Source organism: Chiloscyllium plagiosum, unplaced genomic scaffold (genome assembly GCF_037043375.1).
Source record: "Chiloscyllium plagiosum isolate Xiang-an unplaced genomic scaffold, Cpla_swu_hap1 HiC_scaffold_26, whole genome shotgun sequence".
Taxonomy (NCBI): Eukaryota; Metazoa; Chordata; class Chondrichthyes; order Orectolobiformes; family Hemiscylliidae; genus Chiloscyllium; species Chiloscyllium plagiosum.
Window position 1 is genome coordinate 16,361,142 of NW_028270164.1, and position 23,837 is coordinate 16,384,978.

Genomic DNA, 23,837 nt, shown 5'->3' on the forward strand with positions numbered 1-23,837 from the left:
TCCTTTTATATTTGATTTCCCTTGAAGTATATGCTAAGGTGCTATTTGCATTCCCAACCAGCATACTAACATTTTATGGTTCATGTACCAGTACACCCAATCCCTCTGGACTACAGAGTTCTGCAATTCCTCAGCACTCTATTTTTCCCTATTCTTTCGACTAAAGTGGATGAGTTTACATCTTCTCATCATACTCCATCTGCCAAATGTTTGCTCGAACACTTAAGTTACCTAAATCCTTGTACACCCTCAGGACAACTTACTTTCTTACTTATATTTGTATCATTAACAAACATTTGGTCCCTTTAAGCTTTAATTGTCCAGGGCCTAAATGGAGGGAGGGACTGGGAGTAATATTCGGTGGTGACTGACTCTCCATCCCCACCAAAGTGAAAGCTCGCCAGGTCAAAGACCAATCCATCTTAGTCATTGATATTGTTACGGACTGGGCCAGGCCACTCAAAACATTCTTAAGCAGGCAGCCCTGGACCTAACTTTGCAATTTGTTTTGGTAAGTGTACAGTGAAACTTGCCTGGAGTAAGGTTGATTACTAGATTTTAAAACAGACAAAAAATGTATTCACAAAACTACACATTGAAACATAAAGAATAGAATAAAGAACCCCTACAGAACTCAAACTATCCAGCTAACCTTAATTATGCTGTTCCAATACATGCAACAGTCCCAATAAGCAAACTCACTTTAGAAACCAGTATAAATGGAACACATGCTTATTGGTTGAAGTTGAAGGGCAGAAAAGAGAGAGAATTTCCACACAGCTCCCTGTTGAACTTTCCAGTTCAAGGCTGAACTAAAATTACAAAGCTCAGCTAGCTATAAGAGCTGACCACTCCCCTCTCTTTATGCAGGTCACTTCTACAACATGACCACTTTGGCCTGAAGTCTTATCTGTTTACATATAAACAAAAGGCCTCTCAAAACCTTTTTCATCTCTGTACCAAACAAGACTGTTTGGAGTCCGGCCTGGTTTATTGCCCCTCTGAAAAAAAAATCAAGGACAGAGTCTCCTTGAGCTAAGGAACAGGTTTTAAAAAAAAGGACTAGCTTTGTGACAATATCGATTGTAAGAGTTGATGACGTGGCACTGATTCTTGTGTTACTCTATAAGTGACAGCTCTCTAGCCCATGGAAATGACCCATTTATCCCTACTCACTGTTTTATGTTAGCTACTCCATCTATGCAAAAACATTACCCCGATATCGTGGACACATGTTTTGATGTGCGACCTCATCAATTGCTTTCTGGAAATCTAAATACACGATCTCTACAGGTTCTCCTTTTTACCCAGCTTGAAACTTTCTTAAAAAGCTCTAATAAATTTGCTAAATGTGATTTCCCTTTCACAAAACTTTGATATTGAAATTGTCTCAAATACATTCCATTAACTCATTACCAGAACTGACATTTTCCATAATATTCATTCAATTGTTAAAACTCTCACTGATTTTCCATTAGTACATTTTTATTATTTTATCATTTTTGGGTTGGGGCTGTAAACTGGGAGTTGTGAGCTGAAGATGACTTATGGACTTTATGAAACAGCTTGTTATAAAATGAAAGGCTAGGCCCAGAGGTTAATTACAGGCCAATTCTTGATTAAAAGTGTTCCTATAGACACAGTGACCCAGGAAGAGCATTGTGCTGAAACAGATATTACAAGTTCAGTACCTGGGAATTGGTTCTGGCAGGTCTGCGATGTTCAAGCAGACGGCAGATATTGAATGGCAATTAAGGAGTCAGGAAAAGACGGTCAGTCTCTCAGGGTGGAACCAGAGTTGCATTTGTTTCTTTTCTGGAAGACGAATTTGGCTACTGGTCAAACAGAATAAAGATTTGAAAGCTTCCTGCCTAATCTCCCACCACAGCTTCTGGAAGGTCAAAAAGTGGAAACCTGAGTTAGAGGATTCACTACCTTTACCTGAGTGAACTGAGAAAGTTACCAGGATTAATATTTCTAGAAGAGCGCCAAGGAGCCCTCATCCATGCCCGTGAAACAACGCATCATGAAAACCATTTAAGGAATCAGCTTTATTCCTTAACTGTGTTTGTTTGTCTGTCTGTCTTATGTGTGAATAGGGGCTTTAAATGAAAGCTTTAAGTTTAAACTATGGACATTAATTAGATTACCTTGTTGTTTCATTTTTCTCTGCTACAGTTATAACCTATTTAATAAATTGTTGAGTCTTTTGTTTAAGACACAAAATCATGCCTGGAATTAATTATTCACATCATCTGGGAATGGTTATTCTAAAGTTTGGTTAGGAACCATTGGAGTAACTGTTGTGGTCTTTGAAGGTTTTAATTTTACAATGTTGCTAATACAGAGGTAGAAAGGTTGTTTAGCTGTCTGTCTCTATGCCATAGTCTAGACTAGAGTGGTGCTGGAAAAGCACAGCAGGCCAGACAGCATCTGAGGAGTCTCCATGCCATAGCACATTCTATGTGCAGATTAAAATCACCAGAGTTTATTGCAGTTCCCCTCTTACAAGACCCATCATTTTTCCTCCATCCTCAGTCCAGTTGTGCAGCTGTTGTCAAGGGATCTGTAGATAAGTTCCACAACTGACTTCTTACCTTTACTATTTCTTAACACAACACAAATTCATTTCACATATTGATCTTCTAAATTAATTTCATTGCTCACTGTGATATTAGCACCATTCTTAATTAACAGAGGTACCCCACCACCTTATCCTAGATCCCTATCTTCAGAAATGTCAAACACCTTTAAATATGTAGGTTGCAGCTTTGGTCGCTTCACAATCACATCTCGGAATTGACTATCACGTCATACATATTTATTTCTATTTATGCTATTTATTCCTCCATATTCTTTTGAATGTTGTTACATTATTGGAACTGAAGTGGGATGAGTGCACGTTCTTTCTTTAGTACCACTACTCTGTGGGTCTCCAAATAAAGTTAATCGTCTTACCTGGCTCCTGATTGTATACTTACTTTATCTTAGACTTAAAATAAAAAGATCCACAAACCAGGTTTCTTATTACTGATTTATTACAAACAAATCTTGTTCAATTATTATGCAAAATTGTTTAACACACTTAATTTATAAAATGGAAACATAAATGCTTATTCCTCTTAATAATTCAACACATGCACCTATACAAACAGAATCTGAAGTTGCCTTGCATTCTAGATTTTGAGAGCATATAGATATTTGATGATAGACTAACTGTTCCATTCTTATCTGGTTAGTCTTTAATCTTGTATTGCTCAACCTTATCATTTTGTTCAAGGTTAAAGACTATTTAAACATCTTAATGCTATTTGTTTTATATAAAAAAGTAAAACAATTTAGTTATCAGTTTGTGATACTGTTTCATTAATGAAGGTGAGAAGCAAATCATTTATTGATCACAGGTATAAAACCATCCAGACTCTATCAGTCTCTAGCACAACTGAAGAAATTGTGCAAATCATTTCTGCTCGTCTATAGCTCTCTGCAACCCATGACAAGGACCAGCATGAAGTGGTTGATACTTTCACTGATGTGTATTCAGCTCTCTGAATGTCTCTACAGGTTGGTCATTAAACAAATTTCTATCAGCGGACACATGCATCACTGTGTGCATCGGGCACTTGTTATATTCCAATATATTGTATAGAGTTTACTCATTTAGGGTTTGATTAAGGAAATGTTCCTGCATGTGATATATTTGATCCTGTTCAGTTTGGTTAAACTCCAACGAGATTGACTATATGTTGCTGCTTTTGATGTGTAATTTGTTCGAAGAGATGCTCAGACCAGCACTCACTCTTTACTCTTTCAGAATGCGTTTACACAGGGGAAAGTCTATCCGGGAAATCCTGAAGGAGAACGGGGAGCTGAAGCATTTCTTAGAAACGCACAGATATGATCCTGCCTTGAAATACAGAGCTTTGTACCCTGACTACCAATCGCAGACAGGGAATGAGCCACTTCTCAATTCCATGAATGTAAGTTTAAAGAAAGTTCATTTTAAAAAGCGTTAAAATGTCATAGGTTATTTAAACCCCAGAACCAAAAGACATAGGATCTTCCAGCCCTTTGAGTCTGCTGTACCATTCCATGAGATCTGATCTGATAATTCTTAACTCCACTTTCCTCCCTTTTGCCCATAACCCATGATTCCCTTACTAATTAAAAATCTGTCTGTCTCAGATCTGATTTGGCCCGCATGCTAGCATCTAAGTTAACTACCTCTCCTACCAGTTGACACTATGCTTGGCTTAATGCTGATAGGGTGTTCAAAGTAGAGAACCAGAGTATTCCTCAGCGTGAGCATTGACTGTTGTTACAAACTTGTATTTGATGAAGTTGCCTTCCAGACTAAGGTGTTTCATCCAGTAACCAACGATATTCAAACTCCTTCTAAAATTAACTTTCTTTAGATGTTCAGATCACCATAATTTTGCAAGCAGGGGCAAACTGTCTTCCTGGAAAAGACAAAGGATTGTTAGAAGTTAGACCAAGAAAATGGGGGTGAGGGTGGGGGTGAGGTCACCACTAATACAGTGTCATAAAGTAATCAAGTCCTTCAGCATAGAGACAGGCCCTTTGGCGCAAATTGTTCAACCCTGGCCAAAACATCCATCCACTCTAACTCCACTCTTCCCTGCATTTGACCCATATCCTTCTAAATGTTTCCTATCCATGTATTTGTCCAAATGCCTTTTAAATATTCTTAATGTAACCCCCTCAACCACTTCTGCTGGTAACTCATTCCATGTGTGTACCACCTTCTGTGTAAAAAAGTGCTTTGAAAACATTTGCTCAGACCCTCAGGGAATGTCTCAGATTTACGGGAGGCTTGAGACTGATGCTATTACATATCTGTTTGCATGACGTGTGCCTTGCAGTTTATCAATGGTGCTCCTTGTTTTCACCATCAAATATGCATATCCTTCATATGTTTGTTTCTTTAATCTGGGAGATAGGTCAATAAGACTTGGTGATGTGAGGCTACTTTATTTTCACAGAACATGCTAACCAACATGCAGTTACATTCAGATTGACGTGCCTTATGCATCAACACAAAATAATGAGGAAGTTGCACTTTCCCCATTAGTAAGTCAACTTACTTGACTTGATTAGAATCACTCCATCACTTTGCAGGGAAGAATCTCTCTCCCTACGATTTCCACTCTTTCCTATTCCCACTCAGGGTTAGAATTCTTCAGCCTGCTGATAAGGCAAGAACCATTCCACCAAATGAATAAAACAGCAACAGCAGCAGAGTGCCTGCAATCACTTGCATGTTAAAGTAACTTCCTTGTACGAACATGTTGGTTCAGTGATTATCTGAAATCTATCTCTTCCAGGTCAGCAGCTCGGTCAATTTCACCCCTTCAGACCCAAGCTGACTCATCAGATTGTAACATATTTAAAGGGAGATTTCTCTCCTCACACACACCATGGCACCACAGGTAGTAGCCTCAAAGCATGATTATCATTTTGATAAACTCAAGAACTCACCAGAAAATGAATTTCTATTGTTTTTATTTTGTGGACATGTTTTGGTTTCCATTGTGGTCGTGTAGCAATAAATTCAGAATAAATTTAATCTAATTCTTATTTTCCAATTGGTTGTTTAGAGTTTTTACTATGGTTCCATTACTGTGGGTACTCCACCCCAGAGTTTTACTGTCCTGTTTGACACTGGCTCATCTAACCTTTGGGTCCCATCCATCTACTGCAACAGTGCACCATGCGGTGAGTGAAGAAAACTTGCAAAGTCATTAGTCCTTCAAATAGAACTTTAACTCAGATTCCTTTCCATAGGATATGAATTCTGAAGCAGTTTTTACCTTTTAGGGAATCATGCTCGATTTAATCCAACCCGGTCCTCAACTTTCACTACAAATGGACAAACATTCAGTTTCTCTTATGGCTCCGGTAGCCTGTCTGGATACTTTGGATATGATACAGTAAATGTAAGTATTAAACAAAATGCTGCCAAGACATACTGAACACTTAATTTCAATGTATCAATCAGATATAATTTGTGCAATAATATTGTCTCAGTATTGAGGCTTCAATGCGCATGAGCGTTGTAGGAGCAACTCAACCTGGACAAAGTTCAGGCACACAGCAGTTTATGCAAACCACAGCGGTATCATGCAGGGAGAGGTACTCAAGACACTCCACATAGGGCTGTGTTGATGCACTCTACCCTGGTATAAGCAGATTCATATTTGGTGCATTTTCCTTGTCCCTCCCAGAAACTGCAGAGTACATCCCCTCTCCATGTGTATTATTGATTATATAGCTCTGGGTTATCCGACTGTGATTGGATCCTTGGTACATTCTATATCAGCAATTTGCTTGCTGCCCTGTGTTTAAATGTCAATTAATTAGATCAGGACCTTTTAAATTTCTCATCACAGGGAATACAGAAGAATATTGATTTTTGATCAGTTCCAACAAAGCCATGTGGTGATACCTAATGTCAGAATTCTTTAGCTAACAAGTTGGCACCTCAATGTGTTCAATCAATTCACATTCCAAGGTCTGATAAGCTCTGTACCCTCTGAATTGTTAAGTGGGGGGAGGGGGGGGGGGCTTGGCTGTGGTGGGGGGCACTTCTACTACCTGAAACTGGTTTGAATCTTTTCCTCCAATGCTTTTGGTGATTTTTGTACATAAGTGGATCTATAACTACTTTGGAATATACATTTATGATTATTTGAAAGATTTTAACTAAAACCTACTCTTAATATAGTAACAGATTGACTAAATAATTAAAGAAAAGTAACTAGCTAGTGTGAAATATTCTCATGTACGTATGTGACTACAGTCGTACATTCCATCCCAGGCAGTGACCTTGCTTAAACATTTCTGCTATTGTTCGACTTGCTGAGACTACCTGAAGCAAGTGTTTTCCCACAGGCTCTAACTACTGTCGGCCATGTTCTGCTGAGCTTCTCAGGGCAGTTGTCGACCATTTTGTGCCGCTCGGTCATGGGCATCCCTAACGAGCATCATCTCATATCGATTCAATGCAGCAACATTGTCTTCATGGTCAAAAAGTAAAAAAAAAGTGCAAATATATAGCATCTACCAAGTCTTCCAAATATTTCACAGCATCATACAGTTAATGCAGTACTTTGAAATAATGTAATGAAGAAAACGCAGCAGTCAATTTCTGAATAGAAAGCTCCCAAAACAGAAGTGTGATATAATCAAAAGATATTTTTATTTGTCATGCCACTGAAATATTGGTCAGAACATCCCCTGCTCACCTTCAAAATATTTGAAGGGATTTGTTACACCAATCTGAGAGGGCAGAGTAGTCCTTGTCTCATTCATAGTATGACACCTCCAATACTGAAGCATTCTTTGGTGCTGCACTGATGTGCCAGTATAATGTTCTGAGCTTTAACTTTGGAGTGCAGCTTACAGTCACTAACTTCTGATTGAGAAATAAGATGGGTACCAAATGTGCTGTGATGGATGCATCTAAAACAAAAAAAAAATGCATTCATTATAAACCTACAGCAAAATCAGGAAATGATTTCAAGTCTGTGAGTTCACTGGGGTTCAGGTAAGTGTTGCAACTTTGGTAACACAGCTCACTATCTGCCAATGGAGCTTCACTACTCATCAGACTTTCATGTGCTCTCAGTTCACTAGCTAACATGCACAAAACAACCCTGTTGTCCTTGTGGCCAAACATTTTAACTCCCCCTCCCACTCTGCCATGAACATGCAAGTCCTGGTCCTCCTTCACCGCCAAACCCTTACCACCCGATGACTGGAGGAAGAACGCCTCATCTTCCACCACACTCCAACCACACGGGAGTAATGTGGATTTCACCAGTTTTCTCATTTCCCCCGCCCCCCACGTTGTCCCAAATCCAACCTTCCAATTCGGCACTGCCCTCTTGACCTGACATACCTGTCCATTTTCCTTCCCGATGATCCACTCCACCCTCCTCTGACCCTCACCCCAACTTCATTGTAATTCTTGGTATTTCTCTCCTTCTCAAGGTTGCTGGCATATCAATTTCAAAACAGGAGCTGGGCCTCAGTGAAAATGAGCCAGGCAGTAATTTTTATTACGCTCCGTTTGATGGAATCCTCGGTCTGTCGTACCCAGCTCTCTCAGGAGGAGGGGCCATGCCTGTGTTTGACAACATGCTGAAAGAAAATCTACTGGAAGAGCCTTTGTTCTCGGTCTACTTGAGCAGGTAATGTGTAAGTGTTAAAGGCCTACAGATCGCAACATTTTCAATAGCATTTTGTGAATCATTTAGAACAACACCAAGCTGCTAGGAAAGCAGAGGTGAGAAAATTTGCATTCCATAGTAATTCTCGACAACTTGAATGTTGAATGGAAAATGGAAAACTAGCTGTCTGTTTAGTGTGGAATTGTCCTAAACTCACATTTATCATGGCAACATAGTCCATGTTGCCTGCATGATCCCTTGCATCCAGTTACAAGGTACCAGGAAGAAAATCACTCACTTGGGGGTGAAAAATTGGGATTAATTGTTAATATGCGTACAGCATTTCATAGTTGAAAACAGGGATTGGCCGATAGACCATAATTGTGTAAAAACATGATTTTAAGGGACCACATTGACTTGTATATCACGAATTACAACAACATAAGAAATTAAAGCTGCAAAAGGCAACCCCCACCCCCCAGGACCTGATTTGCCATTCAGTAAGATCTTGGCTTTTCTTTGTCCTTTGCCCATCAACCCATCCTATCCCCATCTCCACTCTCGAGTCAAAAAATGTCCCTACCTCAGCCTTAAATATATTCAATGACAGAGCATCCACAACTCTAGGTTGGAGAATTCCAAAAAGTCTCACACCTCTGGTTCAGAAGGGTGGAGGTAAGAGGGATTTGAGTTTCAGTCTGGAGTTAGACAGTGAATGAGAAGTGTGGCACTGACCCACTAGTTGCATTGAGTCACCCTGAAATATTTCATTTCTTCCAGGTATCCAAATAGTCAAGATGGAGGTGAAGTGCTATTTGGAGGGATTGACCATGGTATTTACTCAGGTCAGATTCACTGGGCTCCTGTTATTCAAGAACTATACTGGAACATTGCCATTCAAGGGTAAGTGATGGGAATGTCAGGAACAATACAGTTCACTCAATATCTGGTACTGGCTACCAAGACCCCAGAGGATAACAGTGCACTTTGGTCACATGTTCCCAAAGAAAAGCAGCATTGTTGTTTCACTTTTTAAAAATGTTTTTATTAATTTTGCAAAATAAAATTCTAACTTCAAAACAATACTGTGCAGTTACCAGCATATGTGCCATCAAATATTTGTATGAATTTCTTTTATCTGCTATTTTAATAGATATTCACCAGTCATAAAAAGTAGATTGCTGGCTGCTGCAAGAGAGAGAAAATGCATTGAGATTCAATGCACTCGTATTTGAAACTGTTTTCGTTGTGCTCCCATATTTTATACAGCACTTGAGATTTCATTCAGGGAAACAAGGAACTTGTGTTAAAAGGAAAGTGGAAATAACCAACACCGACCCCTCCCCCCACCACACACAAGCACACACAAAGTTAAACTAAACTGAATCTTATGCATTCATATATTCAATCTTGAATATATTCAAACCTCTTCTTCTTTCCCCTTGCTACCTCTTGAATCTAGTCATATTTGTATTATTTTCTTTAATCACTTATTGTAAAAGGAAACCGCCCACTGCATACACCTCTCTAATGGCTGTCTTCCATCCTAAAATCCCAAATCACATCACATAGAGTTTCAACTCTCAAGCAAAAGGCACAATTTGCTTGGATCAACTTTTTAATTGTATTGCTTGATTTAAGGGGGACCTTTTTTTAACATTCATAATAGAAGGTACATCCTTAATCTAGCAGCCTCTTGAGTTGTCCTTTGCCAGAACTGAGAATTTGCAAAATCATGGGAGGTCAAGTGTGTTCAATGCACAAATACATTAAAAGTTGCAAACTCACCTTGACTTGTATCAATCAGCCTGTTGGATGAATGATTTACCAGTTGAAAACCAGAAATTAGGATTTAGAATATCCAAACTGGTCAAGAAGTAATATGAATAAAGCTTGATGCACAGCCACTATAGGGAAAACCAGAACGACTGTGCGTATCAACCACAGAGGGTGATGGACTAGAGGCTGCCAGATTAGGGAATAGCAACCCATATTTGGAATTAACAGAATTTCTTTTGCAGGCTTGAAGTTTATGGAATTTTTATATCGATAAAAACTGATTCCAGCATGGAGCTCTATGAATGCCAATACTTCTGACTACCTTTTCTTTAGTTTTTCCGAAATGATCAAATGTAGAAACATAGAGAAAAGTAACAGGAGTAGGCCACTTGCCTTTCACTATGCTCATGGCTGTTATGTATTACTGTATTACAGAAAGGTTTACAATTAGTTCAGGAATTGTGCTTCACATTAAATTTAAGCAAAATCACAAAATTCCATGAAAGTCATATTTTGATTGCCAGGAGTTTGTATGAAATAAGTTAGGGCAGTTTGTGATAAATACATTGACAGTGTGTATATGGCACAAAACTGCCTCTTATATTGCCTTTCATCCAGTAAAGCGGTAATGATGGCTTGGATGGGAAGTAGGAAAAACTTTTCAGATGTACTCAACAGAATGGAGAAATGGGAAATCCTTTGGACAGCATGTGGGACTAATTGGATAGGTCATTTGAGTAGCCTGCAATTGCATGATGGGCCAAATTGTCCTGTTGTATGCTATATAATTCTGTGATGATTTTGTGATTCTACGTATTGCTCAACTGCACTGCATTCCCAAGTAACTGCTTTGGTTTTGCTTCTAGAAATATAATAAACGCTTGTCTCTTGCAGTGTGCTTCTCAATGGACAGCCTGCTTTCTGTTACCAAGGCTGCCAAGCTATCGTTGACACTGGAACATCACTAATCACAGTTCCAAATGAATACTTAAAGGAATTGTTGCAGGAAATCGGTGCCTCAGACCAGAATGGTGAGGTGAGTTCTCGTTAGAGATACTCATTGAACAAAGGGCCATCAGCACATTTGGGAATGTTGCGCCATGCCAACAAACTACAGATCAATTGCTGTAATTTATCATTAGTGCATATCTGGTCATATTTATTGCAATTAAATAATACTGCATTAATTACTGAAAACGTCTGTTTCCAAACCACGTATGTCCTATTTAACTAAGTGTAGTTTTTAAGAAATGAGATTGTCAAATGGTATTTATAGGGGAATGGGATTACACAGTGGATTAGGCCACTAGAGTACCCATTCAGATCTGTGACGTGGACTTGAATTCAATTCAAGATGATAGAGTTAAAGTTTCATCCCTCTGGTAGCTCTAAAGATCTGAATTTAAATTAGATTGAACCTCATTTCCTCAAGAGTGCATCTGATTACATTGGGGCTGCTGCATGCTCAGAAATATTGTGGGAACTGGCCTAATAACGTTAATTTAATTTAAAACCAAGCCTTAAGCCAGGTGTTATAGGTTTACGAGCACCATTCCATATCATTCTAGAATTTAACAGGATGTAAAATAAAAGTTGAGATTTACACGTGAGCTTAAGATAGAAGCTGAAATACAGACAAACTCAGAAAGGGTCTAAGATATGACAATTTTATCATGGAGTGGAGACATTTGACATTCTGCAAATGCAAAATTGGTTTTCCTGTCCCACAGAGCATGTTCAACAATATTTATAACCACTGTTTATAATTTGGAGCACACTATTTAAAACTTACCTTATTCAATGGGCATTGTGTCTGTGAGTTTTTGCAATGAGAATGGACCTTAAAAGTGGAATTTTACATTAAGCAATGAATAACAGACTGAAAGTTCTGTATTACCCCCATTTAACTGCACGAACTGGCACCATAAACTGCTATCAGTTTCAATATGATGATGAATGTTGACAGTTTTGTTACCATTCCAACTTTAAATTCTGCACCTATCGATCTGATTTTAAGACAACTAGAGAGATCAAATATTGAAACCATTCATTTTACACTATATTCTTATCCGAATACCTCAGTGGAGTTTCTTATATTAATGTGATGGATATAGAATAGATAATGGGGGCCTTTCGAGGTTCTCACATTAGCACCATTTCCAGTTTGGATTTTATAAACTATTTGGCAGGTTGTTTGTGAAAAATATTATGTTTTCCACTTGTACTAATCAATCATGAATGAATGTTGCCTGCTCTATTTCACAGTTTGTTGTCAACTGTAACAATATCGCCAACATGCCTTCTTTGACCTTTGCGATCAATGGAGCTGAGTTTACACTTCCACCATCAGTATACATCCTTCAGGTATGCATGTACTAACTATATCTTAGATCTAAACAGGCTGTTGAATGTAATAAAAAATTCTAAAGCACTTTGTGAGTTCTATGAAGTGACCAAGTGACATGAGGCAACATTAGTACAGATGGCCTAAAGCTTCATCAATGAGGTATATTTGAAGGAGATGCTGCAAGGAGGGAAGAATTTCCAACCTTAGCGCTTAGACAGTTGACACACAGCAAACAATGGTGAGGTGACTAAAATCAGCATGTTCAAGAATAATCACGAGGGATCCCTGTCCCTATTAAAGTTGGTTGAGAATGGCTATGGCAGACATCTGTTTTAATGGTGTAACATTAGAGAAAAGGAGAATCATGCTTTTCTGCTTGCAATGCACATCGCTCACCCTCATCTCTCATGCGCGGTAAGCGTGTTGCACTCAATATTGCATTTCGATTACTGTGAAGCTGTGAGGCCACTTGTCCCGCACATTTCTCCATATTGTAAATTCTATCCCAGATACCTCAGAAGATTTCAACTCAGTACAGTTTTACAGATTCTCATCTCCCACTCTCCCTAGGTGGATTAGAGAATGGTGCTAGTGTATGGCATCTTTGAGCCTTGATCAATAACCAATGAGCTCCCTTTAGTGGCTGCTTTGTATTTACATTGAATGAAGCATGGAAATCATTTTCTAAACTCTGACAAGTTTTATTCCTCACTACATAATCAGTACATTCAGTTATAAAATGTATTAGGATGTAGAACAAGTGGATTCCTTCTGGTTATGTTTCAGAATCCTCCTGCCATCCTTCCTGTCAAAGACTTTGCCTCTTGCTCCTCCGCCTTCCTATCTCCATTGATGTATTTGCCTCAAAGCTGCTACATCTGGGAGGGGGCGAGTTACCTGGACGCTTTGTTTCAGGAGGCAGTCACACCTGGGAGATTAAGTAATTCACATTCAGTTAGTGATCAGGGACATCAGAGTGTGACTGTAAGTGAGGCAGGTAGGGGGAACCGGAGTTCAGGAGTGCAGGAGCCTCAGCCCTTGACCTTGTATGAGATTCTTGCTCCCTGTACGGATGAGGAAAAGGGCTCTGGACAGGATGAGCCAGCTGACCACGGCACCATGGTGCAGAAGGCCATTCAAGAGGGGGGAGCAAAAAGACAAGTAGTTGTTATAGGGGATTCTATAATTAGGGGGACAGATAGTATCCTTTGCGAGCCGGATCGGGAGTCTCGCATGGTGTGTTGCCTGCCCGGTGCCAGGGTGCGGGACATCTCCAACTGGCTTGAAAGGATATTGGAGCGGGAGGGGGAGGATCCAGTTGTTGTGGTCCACGTTGGGACTAACAACATAGGCAAAGCTAGGATGGAGGATCTGTTTGGGATTATCAAGCACAGGGAAGGAAATTGAAGTACAGGTCCTCAAGGGTCATAATCTCCAGATTACTGCCCGAGCCACGTGCCAATTGACATAGGGATAAGAAAATTAGGGAAGTAAACACATGGCTAAGGGATTGGTGTGGGAAAAGAGGGATTGCACTTCATGGGACATTGGCATCAGTTTTGGAACCGGGGGGATTTGTACCGTTGGGACAGTCTCCACCTGAACCAATCAGGTACCAATGTTCTAGCGAAGAGGATAAATAGGGTGGTCAGTAGGACTTTAAACTTCTGAGTTGGGGGAAGGGAAAGTGAAAGCAACAGGGAGTATGGAGTTAAATGGAAAGATAAGCAGCAGGATAGCATATGGACAGGCGGATTTAAACTTGAGGCAGACTGGGAATGCAGCAAAAAGGAAGGATAACTTAGGACATCTTATGACTTCCAATATCTCTAATGATAAAAAAGTTACCATTAAGGCACTTTACCTGAATGCTCGTAGCATTCATAACAAAGCAGACGAACTAATGGCACAGATCATCGTGAATGATTATGATGTGGTAGGCATCACAGAGACGTGGTTACAGGGGGGTCAGGACTGGCAGTTAAACATCCAAGGGTTTTCAACTTATCGAAAAGACAGGGAGGTGGGCAGAGGGGGCGGGGTTGCCTTGTTAGTTAAGAACAAAATTAAATCTATGGCACTGAATGACATCGCATCGGATGATGTGGAATCTGTGTGGGTGGAATTGAGGAACCACAAAGGCAAAAAAACCATAGTGGGAGTGATGTACAGACCTCCTAACAGTGGTCAGGATCAGGGGCGCAACATGTACCGGGAAATAGAGAAAGCATGTCAGAAAGGCAAGGTCACGGTGATCATGGGAGACTTCAATATGCAGGTGGACTGGGTAAATAATGTTGCCAGTGGATCCAAAGAAAGGGAATCATGGAATGTTTACAGGATGGCTTTTTGGAACAGCTTGTCATGGAGCCCACAAGGGAGCAGGCTATTCTGGACCTAGTGCTATGTAATGAACCAGACTTTATAAAAAATCTTAAAGTAAGGGAACACTTAGGAAGCAGCAATCATAATATGGTAGAGTTCAGTCTGCAGTTTGAAAGAGAGAAGGCAAAATTGGATGTAATGGTGTTACAGTTAAATAAAGGTAATTATGAGGGCATGAGAAAGGAACTGACGAAAATAGACTGGAAGCAGAGCCTAGCGGGGAAGACAGTAGAGCAAAAATAGCAGGAGTTTGTGGGTATAATTGAGGACACTGTACAGAGGTTCATCCCAAGAAAAGAAAGATTATCCAGGGAGGGATTAGACAGCCATGGCTGACAAAGGAAGTCAGGAAATGTATTAAAGGAAAAGAGAGATCCTATAAAGTGGCCAAGAGCACTGGGAAATCAGAAGATTGGGAAGGCTACAAAAACAAACAGAGGATAACAAAGAGAGAAATAAGGAAGGAGAGGATCAAATATGAAGGTAGGCTAGCCAGTAATATTAGAAATGATAGTAAAAGTTTCTTTCAATGCATAAGAAACAAACGACAGGCAAAAGTAGACATTGGGCCACTTCAAACTGATGCTGGAAGCCTAGTGATGGGAGATAAGGAAATAGCTGGAGAACTTAATAAGTACTTTGCGTCAGTCTTCACAGTGGAAGACATGAGTAATATCCCAACAATTAAAGGGAGTCAGAGGGCTGAGTTGAGTATGGTTGCCATTACAAAAGAGAAAGTGCTAGAAAAGCTAAAAGGTCTTAAAATTAATAAATCTCCTGGCCCCGATGGGCTACATCCTAGAGTTCTGAGGGAGGTGGCTGAGGAAATAGCGGAGGCATTGGTTGAGATCTTTCAAAAGTCACTGGAGTCAGGGAAAGTCCTGGATGATTGTAAGATTGCTGTTGTAACCCCTTGTTCAAGAAAGGATCAAGACAAAGATGGAAAATTATAGGCCCATTAGCCTAACCTCGGTTGTTGGTAAAATTCTAGAATCCATCATTAAGGATGAGGTTTCTAAATTCTTGGAAGAGCAGGGTCAGATTAGAACAAGTCAACATGGATTTAGTAAGGGGAGGTCATGCCTGACGAACCTGTTGGAATTCTTTGAAGAGGTGGCAAGTAGGTTAGACCAGGGAAACCCAGTGGATGTGGTCTATCTAGACTTCCAAAAGGCCTTTGATAAGGTGCCACATGGGAGGCTGCTGAGCAAGGTGAGGGCCCATGGTGTTCGAGTTGAGCTACTGGTATGGATTGAGGATTGGCTGTCTGACAGAAGGCAGAGAGTTGGGATAAAAGGTTCTTTTTCGGAATGGCAGCCAGTGACAAGCGGTGTCCCACAGGGTTCAGTTTTGGGGCAGCAGCTGTTCACGTTATATATTAATGATCTGGATGAAGGGACTGGGGGCATTCTAGCGAAGTTTGCCAATGATAGGCAGGTAGCACTGAGGAAGTGGGGAGGCTGCAGAAGGATCTAGACAGTTTGGGAGAGTGGTCCAGGAAATGGCTGATGGAATTCAATGTGAGCAAATGCGAGGTCTTGCACTTTGGAAAAAAGAATACAAGCATGGACTACTTTCTAAACGGTGAGAAAATTCGTAAAGCCAAAGTACAAAAGGATCTGGGAGTGCTAGTCAAGAATTCTCTAAAGGTAAACATGCAGGTTGAGTCTGTGATTAAGAAAGCGAATGCAATGTTGTCATTTATCTCAAGAGGGTTGGAATATAAAAGCACCGTTGTGCCACTGAGACTTTATAAAGCTCTGGTTAGGCCCCATTTGGAGTACTGTGTCCAGTTTTGGTCCCCACACCTCAGGAAGGACATTCTGGCACTGGAGTGTGTCCAGCGGATATTCACACGGATGATCCCTGGAATGGTAGGTCTAACACACAAGGAACGGCTGAGGATCCTGGGATTGTATTCATTGGAGTTTAGAAGATTAAGGGGAGATCTAATAGAAACTTACAAGATAATACATGGCTTGGAAGGGGTGGACACTAGGAAATTGTTTCCGTTAGGTGAGGAGACTAGGACCCGTGGACACAGCCTTAGAATTAGAGGGGGTAAATTCAGAACAGAAATGCGGAGACATTTCTTCAGCCAGAGAGTGGTGGGCCTGTGGAATTCATTGCCGCAGAGTGCAGTGGAGGCCGGGACGCTAAATGTCTTCAAGGCAGAGATTGATAAATAATTGATGTCACAAGGAATTAAGGGCTACGGGGAGAATGCGGGTAAGTGGAGTTGAAATGCCCATCAGCCATGATTGAATACAAGCATGGACTACTTTCTAAATGGAGTGGACTCGATGGGCCGAATGGCCTTACTTCCACTCCTATGTCTTATGGTCTTATGGTCTTAGTGCTAACTTCTTCGAATTCTACTGAAATACTATTATGGGAGTTGGGGGCTTGATGCAGAAAATTATAAATTTCTAAGAACATATTTACTTAAGTTAATCGATTTGTTGAAAAAAGCAACTTAATGGCATTTCATTATCTTACAGAACAATGGGTATTGTACCGCTGGGTTTGAACCAACCTACCTCCCAGCCCCTACCCGATATGGACCGCTGTGGATTCTGGGTGATGTCTTCCTTGGGGCATTCTATTCTGTTTTTGACAGAGGGAACAACAGAATAGGCTTCGCTCCAGTTGCCTAAGAAGCATTTATTCAAATTCGGTTTGATATTTCAGCATATAAAGCAGGGGTCTTTTCAAACCATTCATTTCTCTTGTCCTTTGGCCTACTGTCTTTTTGGCACTGCTTTCAATTTTGATGAAAATCAGCCAGCTTCTATAATAGACAGCAGATCTGCAATAAAGCTTTACAGCCAAGTATCAAGGTGTAAGTCTAAACCAGTGAGTTTTACAATAGATGGATGGCAAGATTTTACTCAAGGTTAGTGGGGTTCCATTGAGTTATATTTTTCTCAGTTTTTTTGTCATTTAATCACTCCTGCATTCTTCTTTGTGAAAGACTTTCCCTTTTATTCTCCCTTTTCCTGTACCTGTACTTGCTGAAAACCTGTTACATAGAATCCCTACAGTGCAGATAGAGACCATTCAGCCCATCATCTGCACTGACCCGCTAAAGGGCATCCCACCCAGACCCATATCCCCACCATATCTCTGCAATCCACATTTAGTATGGCTCATGCAAAAACCCTGCACATCTCTGGACTGTGAGAAGAAACCAGATCACTTGGTGGAAACCCACACAGACATGGGGATATCTTGCAAACTCCACACAGACAGTCACCCAAGGCTGGAATCGAACCCATGTCTCTGGCACTGTGAGGCAGCAGTAATAACCACAGAGCCATCAGGCTGGCCCATATTTATATAGGACACATCTCGAACTTTTCCTAATTATAATGAAAGACTGTTGGCCTGAAATGTTTATTTTGTTTCTCTCCACACAGATGCTGCCTGATTTATTTGAAGTTAAAAATCACAGCACCAGGCATTAATCCAACAGGTTTATTTGGAAGCACTAGTTTTCAGAGTGCTGCTCCGTCATCAGGTGGTTGTGTGATTTTTAACTTTGTACACCCCAGTCCAACACCGGCATCTCCAAATCATGACGTGTTCGAGTATTTCCATCTTATTGTGTTTTAATTCAAAACTCCTGCAATACTTTGCTTTTAAAAATCTAATCTCTGGCTATCCACCCTGCCTATTTGCTGAAATGTTCACCTCTAATGTGCTGAAGTTAAAAGGTTCAATGGTTTTACCGCTTGTTGCTGTGAAACAATATTTGAAATATAAACGAAATTGCCGCAAAACAAAGTCATTGTCTTATTCTTCTGTTCGACATGGAGCAATAGTGAAGTCCATTCAGCCTAGCATCTTTGTGCTGTCTCTGGTTATAGTAAAAATAACAGCATAAAGCTTTAGCTTTGCACACAACCAAGCCACACCAATTTTAAATTCTCTATCATTCAACTGTTTCCTCCTTTATTTTGCGAGTAGTGAGAAATAGAAACTTGACCATTTCTTGTCAATAGTAGGCTGCAATTTTGTCCACTCCAATCTCTTAAAAATCATGGGCATAATTTTCACATGCACTGATTGCATTTGAACAGTTACTGATACATTTCTACCTGAATATAAATAAATTGTTACATTGATTATGGTTTTTAAGTAAATTACATTCTGTAAGTGAATATCTTCCTCAGTCCAACTATTGATTCAATTTCTGTGTGAACTTATTGATTAGGAAACTCGACCTCTTTAGAAAACAGCACATTTTGTTGATCTGAGAGTCATGAAAGGATATGAACTGTGTTCCATAAAAAATGTCAATTTATTATACTGTAATTCAAAAATCTCAGTGTCTGCGAAATAGATTGTCGACAGATGAAGAAGTCAAGGGATATAGCCTAATCCTGTTCCTAAACCCAACGTTCAGATGTTTACTTATATATATCCCAGGTGCTCTCTGGTTGAGGGTTCTCTGTCATTTCTTGTTAGAGGACAGCACAATTAATGAGAACTTGTGCAATATTCACCAGCTACTGCACCGTCACATGTCACACAAAATATTGTCCTGTCTTTACAGAGGGAATGCTTCAAAGACTGTAGAGAGATGAAACCCATCTTCAAGCTAGCTAACTGGTTCTGTCTTATTTATTCACATGTATCTCAGTTCACTTGATCATTCAGCAGGAGAGAGAGTGGAATATTCCTGACTTGCATTCCAGATTATGTACAGATCAATATCTGAGTTAACTGGTGGTATAGTGGTGAGCACAGCTGCCTCACTGCACCAGACTCGTAGGTTCAATTCCATCCTCAGATGATTGTCGCTGTGAAGTTTGCACATTCTCCCTTTGTCAGAGTGGGTTTCGTCTGGCTGCCCCAGTTACCTCCCACAGTCCAAAGATGTGAAGGTTAGTTGGATTGGCCATGTTAAATTGCCCAGTGTCCAGGGATGTGCAATCTAGGTGGATTAGCTATGGAAAATGCAGGATTCCAGGGATAGGGCATGAATCATAGAATCCCTACAGCGTCGAAACAGGCCCTTTGGCCCAACAAGTCCACACCAACCCTCCAAAGAATAACCCACCCAGACCCATTCCCCTATTCTATACTTACCACTGACTAATACTTCCTGAACATTATGGGCAATTCACCTAATCTGCACATTTTAGGACTGTGGGAGGAAACCGGAGCACCCAGAGGAAACCCGCACAGACACGGGGAAGATCTGCAAACTCCACACAGACATCTTCCTGAGATTGGAGTTGAACCCAGAACCACTGCTAACCACTGAGCTAATGTGTCACCCCGTATGGGATTGGGTATGGATGAGATGCTCTTCAGAGAGTCGACGACTGGCTTCCATACTGTAGGGATTCTATGATTAAATAAATCACAATGGGCATTCCACAAACATTGATGTAAACAAAGGACATTATCTATGTTGGTAGTGATAGATCCTTATCAAACACATGACTATTTTAGCTGATTGTCATGAACAAAATAAACTTGCATAATAAATATGTTTAAAATGGTAGGATCTCACTCTTTAGCTGGGAATTAATATTTCAAATAGCCAATAATTCCATCCCTTTATAGTTGGTTATTTTGTTTCAATTTGAATCTATCGTTATAGTAATATCACAAATGAAACATAAAGCCAAAATTCAAACTGTTACATTCACAGAAAATGGAAAATTTAGGATAACTTGTTGGTTGGTGTTTTTTCTTATATACTTAATTTGGCTAGTTGACTGAAAAGACATTGGTATTGAACTGTTGCCTTATTTTGGAATAATTTTTATTCCACTACAAACATCAAAATATTGCAGAATGAAGACGGCTGCTTTCGTAGTGTTACTGCAAGTGCATCACCTCAACAGGACTCACCAGCAGCATGAACAATGGCTTGTACTTATATCAGAAATCATGCAACACCAGGTTATAGTCCAACAAGTTTATTTGGAATCACAAGCTTGTGGAGTGTTGCTTGTTCGTCAGGTGACTTTATTCCATCCCAGTCCAACACCGGCACTTTCACATGATTGTACTCATATAGTGCCTATAGTGCAGAACAACACAGTTTCACAAAAGCCAAAAACAACCGAATAACACTGAGCCAATAAAGAGGATGTTGCCAACAACCATCATGTTGGTGAGAAGTAGGAGTGAAGAAGAATTCCAGACGTAGAGACGCAGGGATAGAAGAGAAATCATTGCAAAGACATAGGCTGGTTTTCACTAGTCAGCATGAAACCAAGTCACACAATTGTGGATTAAAGAGTTAGCTGTACTATTATTCTGACAATAGTTACAGGTCCTGCACAAAGGGAGTGGTGTTTTTATGATATCCAATCACATGAGATTGAAATCTGATGGAATTTAGCACTAGTGAGGCCCTTCTTCACCTTGTCCATCTGTGTCATTAATAAGCAATAAATGTTAATACCTAGTAGCAGACTTATGTTCAGTCCTTGTGGGCATAGTAGGGTGATGGTATAGTGGTAATGTCACTGGACTCGTAGTACAGAAGCCCAATTTAATTCTGTGGTTTTGGAGTACAAAGAACAGCACCTAACAGGAACAGCCTTTCAGCCTACCAAGACTGAACTGACACATGATGCCTTTCTAAACTAAAAACCTCTTGGCTATACACTTTCTATATCCCTCTATTTCCTGCCTTTCATGTATCTGTCAAGCTGTGTCTTAAATATTGGTATTATACAGGTCATTCTGCTATAACACATTAACACAAATTTGCTATAACACGATTGACTAATTGGGGACACTGTTTCTAAAACGCAAACTTTTAAAGTGTGTATTGGTTGTAACACGATTCCAGCCCCATTAGTTTAAATGGCGCTGCTATTATGTGATTTTCTTACAACACAGAATAGCAGAACTGCCTGTATCTGCCTCCACCACCTCTTTTGGTAGCACATTCCAGGCACCTACCACCCTCTGTGTAAAACACCTGCCTCTCACATCTCCTTTAAACTTAACCCCTTTTACTTTAAATCTACTAATGGGTTCGAATTCTACCGTGGCAGAAGATAAAATTTAAATGCAATTTTAAAAACAAACTGGAATAAAAACCAAGTTAATGGTGACCACGTACCCATTGTTGATTGTTGTGAAACCCCAATGTCCTTTAGAGAAGGAAACCTGCCATCTTTATTGGGTCTGGACTACATGTGACTCGATTCACTGCAACATGACTGACTCTTAACTCCCCTCTGGGCAATTAAGAATAAGTAATAAATGCTGGTCGAACCAGCGAAGCCCACATCGTATGAATGAATCTTTTTTCAAAGCTGCTACAATCACACAGCAATCCCATTGAGGTGGACAACAAGGGAGAAAAATTGAAGTAGGATGATGCGGTCATACATACTAATGGGTACAGAGGCTTATTGGTAATGAAAGGTTACAGATCATGACAAAGAGAGATAATGCATGAAGGTTACAGGAACACAGAATATGCTTCTGGCTTTTGTTCACATGAACAGAAATGTGATGGAGAAATCAAAACCTGAAGTTGCAGATGAGATAAGCATGGATTTAACAAGCTTAAGGATACTGCAGAGGAAAGAGATTGAAAATGGGATGTCTTTCGCATGGAGAGAGGGAACAATTGTTTGAGAGAGGAAGTAGTATAGTTTTCAAAAGGAGGGGACTGTACACGAGCCATTTACAGGTTGGGTGATCAGCACTTTGCGGAAATGGAGTGGGGTCAAGGCAACAGGAAGTGATTTTCATGAGTAAGGTGAGCTGGAGAGACCACTATCGTGAGAATTCAACCTGAATACCCCTCATTTCTACACTGGCAAGTCAGCTAAAATCGTTTTGCTTGGATTGCTGGAATTGAACCAGAATCTGTAAGCTTCTGACTGAGGTGAGAGTGCTGTCTAGAACCACAGAATGCTCCAAAATGTTTTACAGTCAGTTAAATTGATTTATTTACTGGTGGGATATGGACGTTACTGCTTGGGTCACTGTAGTGTTCTAGTGTTACAACCTTCCTTCAATGTCCATTATGTCTAACTCAGCAGATCTACTGTCACAATGCCCTTTCATTCCTCTTGTCCCACTGAATTGAATTTTCTATCCATGGCTTGTAATCTTTCTAGCAGCAATAATTTTAATGCTGATTTTAAATTAATTTAATACTTCATGCTTTGGTGTTTAAGTAATTTCTATCCCTTTCCTAAACACAGAAAAATGTTGGAATAAATTTGCTGTTTAGGTTTGTTACTTTTACTTAGATCTTCAACTGATGCAAATAAAACCATGACTTGTTAAAATCGTTAATATAACTCAGTCTGAATGGAGAGAAAATGCAATCATTCAACACAATGGGGGTTTCTGCATCAGAGCAGGCCAGTGATTGTATACAGATCACCATTCAGAAACAAGCCTGATTTTAACACATTCAGAACCCAAGAGCTTGTGTAGACTTAGAATTAGGTACAGTGTGATTTCCCTATTTTACAAATGTCAAAGCAGTTCCTTATTTTTTCTTTTGATGATTTCCAGTTGCTTGTCAGCCCCATGATTTATTCCAACAAAAACACACGGAAAATAACCATGTCTACTGCTTTTAGCATTGCTTAAATGTTCAATTTTACTTTCCACGCCTCTCCAGCCTTGAAATCAAAGTCTACTTGATATTCCTTTTTCTAAAATAGTTAAATGCTCTAATTACTGAATCAATATGGATTTTGGGATATGAATTACTGAGTCATTATGGATTTTGGGATACATCTGTTAATTTTCTATTACCCCAGATATTCATTTCTAAAGGGAATTAGATAAATGTTTGAAAAGGGAATGCTTCCAAGCTGATGGGCAAAGGAGCATAGGATTAGGACTAATGGAATGCAGAAACAAGCACAGTGAAGCAATTACCTCCCTCTCTGCAACATTGCTCAATGCAAACTTAAGAAAAGAAAAACACTTAAGAATCTGTACCTAGGTACCTTTGTACATAAGATAGTGCTGTAAGCAAACACTTGTAAACTTTTCACTGCACGTATTTCTGTACATATAACAATAAAGCTAATTCCAGGAATTCTAAGGCTGCCATGCTAAATCACCAGTGGTGGAAATCAGGGAGGCACAAGAAGCCAGAATTGAAGGAATGTAGGGATATCAGA

At 39.9% G+C, this 23,837-nt stretch overlaps 1 protein-coding gene across 1 annotated transcript; it reads left to right on the forward strand.

Moving 5' to 3' along the window:
- Positions 1-3,432: 3,432 nt before the first annotated feature.
- On the forward strand, positions 3,433-18,489 carry LOC122563100 (gastricsin-like). Its single transcript, XM_043716530.2, has 9 exons — positions 3,433-3,564; positions 3,815-3,980; positions 5,619-5,736; positions 5,839-5,957; positions 8,014-8,213; positions 8,973-9,095; positions 10,866-11,007; positions 12,237-12,335; positions 17,205-18,489. The coding sequence occupies exons 1-9, from the start codon at positions 3,494-3,496 to the stop codon at positions 17,358-17,360; spliced, it is 1,194 nt and encodes a 397-aa protein (XP_043572465.2). The 5' UTR covers positions 3,433-3,493; the 3' UTR covers positions 17,361-18,489.
- Positions 18,490-23,837: the final 5,348 nt, after the last annotated feature.